This window comes from Bison bison, unplaced genomic scaffold (assembly GCF_000754665.1).
Source record: "Bison bison bison isolate TAMUID 2011002044 unplaced genomic scaffold, Bison_UMD1.0 scf7180017864080, whole genome shotgun sequence".
Classification (NCBI taxonomy): domain Eukaryota; kingdom Metazoa; phylum Chordata; class Mammalia; order Artiodactyla; family Bovidae; genus Bison; species Bison bison.
Genome location: NW_011494652.1, coordinates 270129 through 271187, shown reverse-complemented (window position 1 = coordinate 271187; position 1059 = coordinate 270129). Strand labels below are relative to the sequence as shown.

General features: G+C 72.2%; 1 protein-coding gene across 1 annotated transcript in view; it reads left to right on the top strand.

Annotated features, from left to right (window-relative positions):
* Positions 1-1059, top strand: part of BRSK2 (BR serine/threonine kinase 2) — a 19368-nt gene that overhangs the window by 11724 nt on the left and 6585 nt on the right. Inside the window, exon 17 of the mRNA XM_010837802.1 lies at positions 67-252. Within this exon, the coding sequence (XP_010836104.1) occupies positions 67-252 (186 nt within the window). The remainder of the gene's footprint in view (positions 1-66; positions 253-1059) is intronic.

Here is a 1059-nt window from a genome sequence, read left to right as displayed (position 1 = left end):
GCCGGCCGTGGTGCAGGGTGGGCCCCCGCTGGGACCGCCAGTGCGCGCTCCGTTCTCACGTCTGAGGGCTTTGGGCCCTGCCCGGCGGACATGGGCGGACTGGGTTGGGGCTGCCGAGGGCAAGGTGCCGGCTCCGTGGCTGCGTCGGGTCGGAGGGTCGTCGCCGTGGGGCTCCAGCCCATGGGTGCCGGGGGCCTGGCCAGCGGGGCCCGGCTCTTCCCTGAGGCCCAGGGGCTGGCTGCGGCGAGGGCGGTGTGGCCAGGCGGGCGGTGTGGCCGCCCTTCACTCTGTTCTGTCCTCTTCTCTCCTGTGGCTGTCTCGACCCCTCCGGTTTCCTTCCTCTAAGGATGGCCGGTGCCGGCGCCCAGGGGTGAGCGGGCGTCTCCTTTCCCTCAAGGCCACGTGGGTGGTGGAGCAAGGCCCGGCAGGCCCGGCCCTAACCCGAGAGGTGTCCAGTTTCTTCCCCGAGGGGGCAGTGGCCGCAGTGGTCTCTGCCGGGTGTGCTGGCCAGTGACCTCTCTGTGGTCGTGCCCAGGCCTAGTCTGCAGGCCACACGGGGCTGGGGTGGACAGAGTCCATGTCCCTGCTGACGGCCGTCACAGGCGCCGTGCAAACGACGAGGGGGCGGTGGGCGGCTCTTGGCCACACGGGTGGGCTGTGGGCATGGAGGGGCTGGGCTGGTGCCCAGGCGCCAGGGGATGAGGCGCTCGGCAGAGTGCAGGACTCTGGGTCTGCGACAGCTCAGCCTGGAGGTTCAGCTGGGCTCGGGTCAGTGGGTGTGTGGAGAGAGGGCCCTGGGAGCCTCGCCTCCCACATCCCTCTGCTCATCAGGCTTGAGAGCCGTGCTGAGGGCCCCTCTCTGCCCTCTGGGCCTGGGGCTTTGGGCCTCGGATGTGGGGCAGCTTTTGCGTGGGGGGAAGAGGAGCCCCCAGGCCGCCGGCTGCACCATGGGGCTCCAATGACCCCCAGGGGCCTGGGCCCTCCTGGGCCTGGTGCGAGGCGGGGGGCACGGCAGGCCCGCCCTGGGCACTGCCAGGCCTGCGCTGGGCCGGGGCCGCC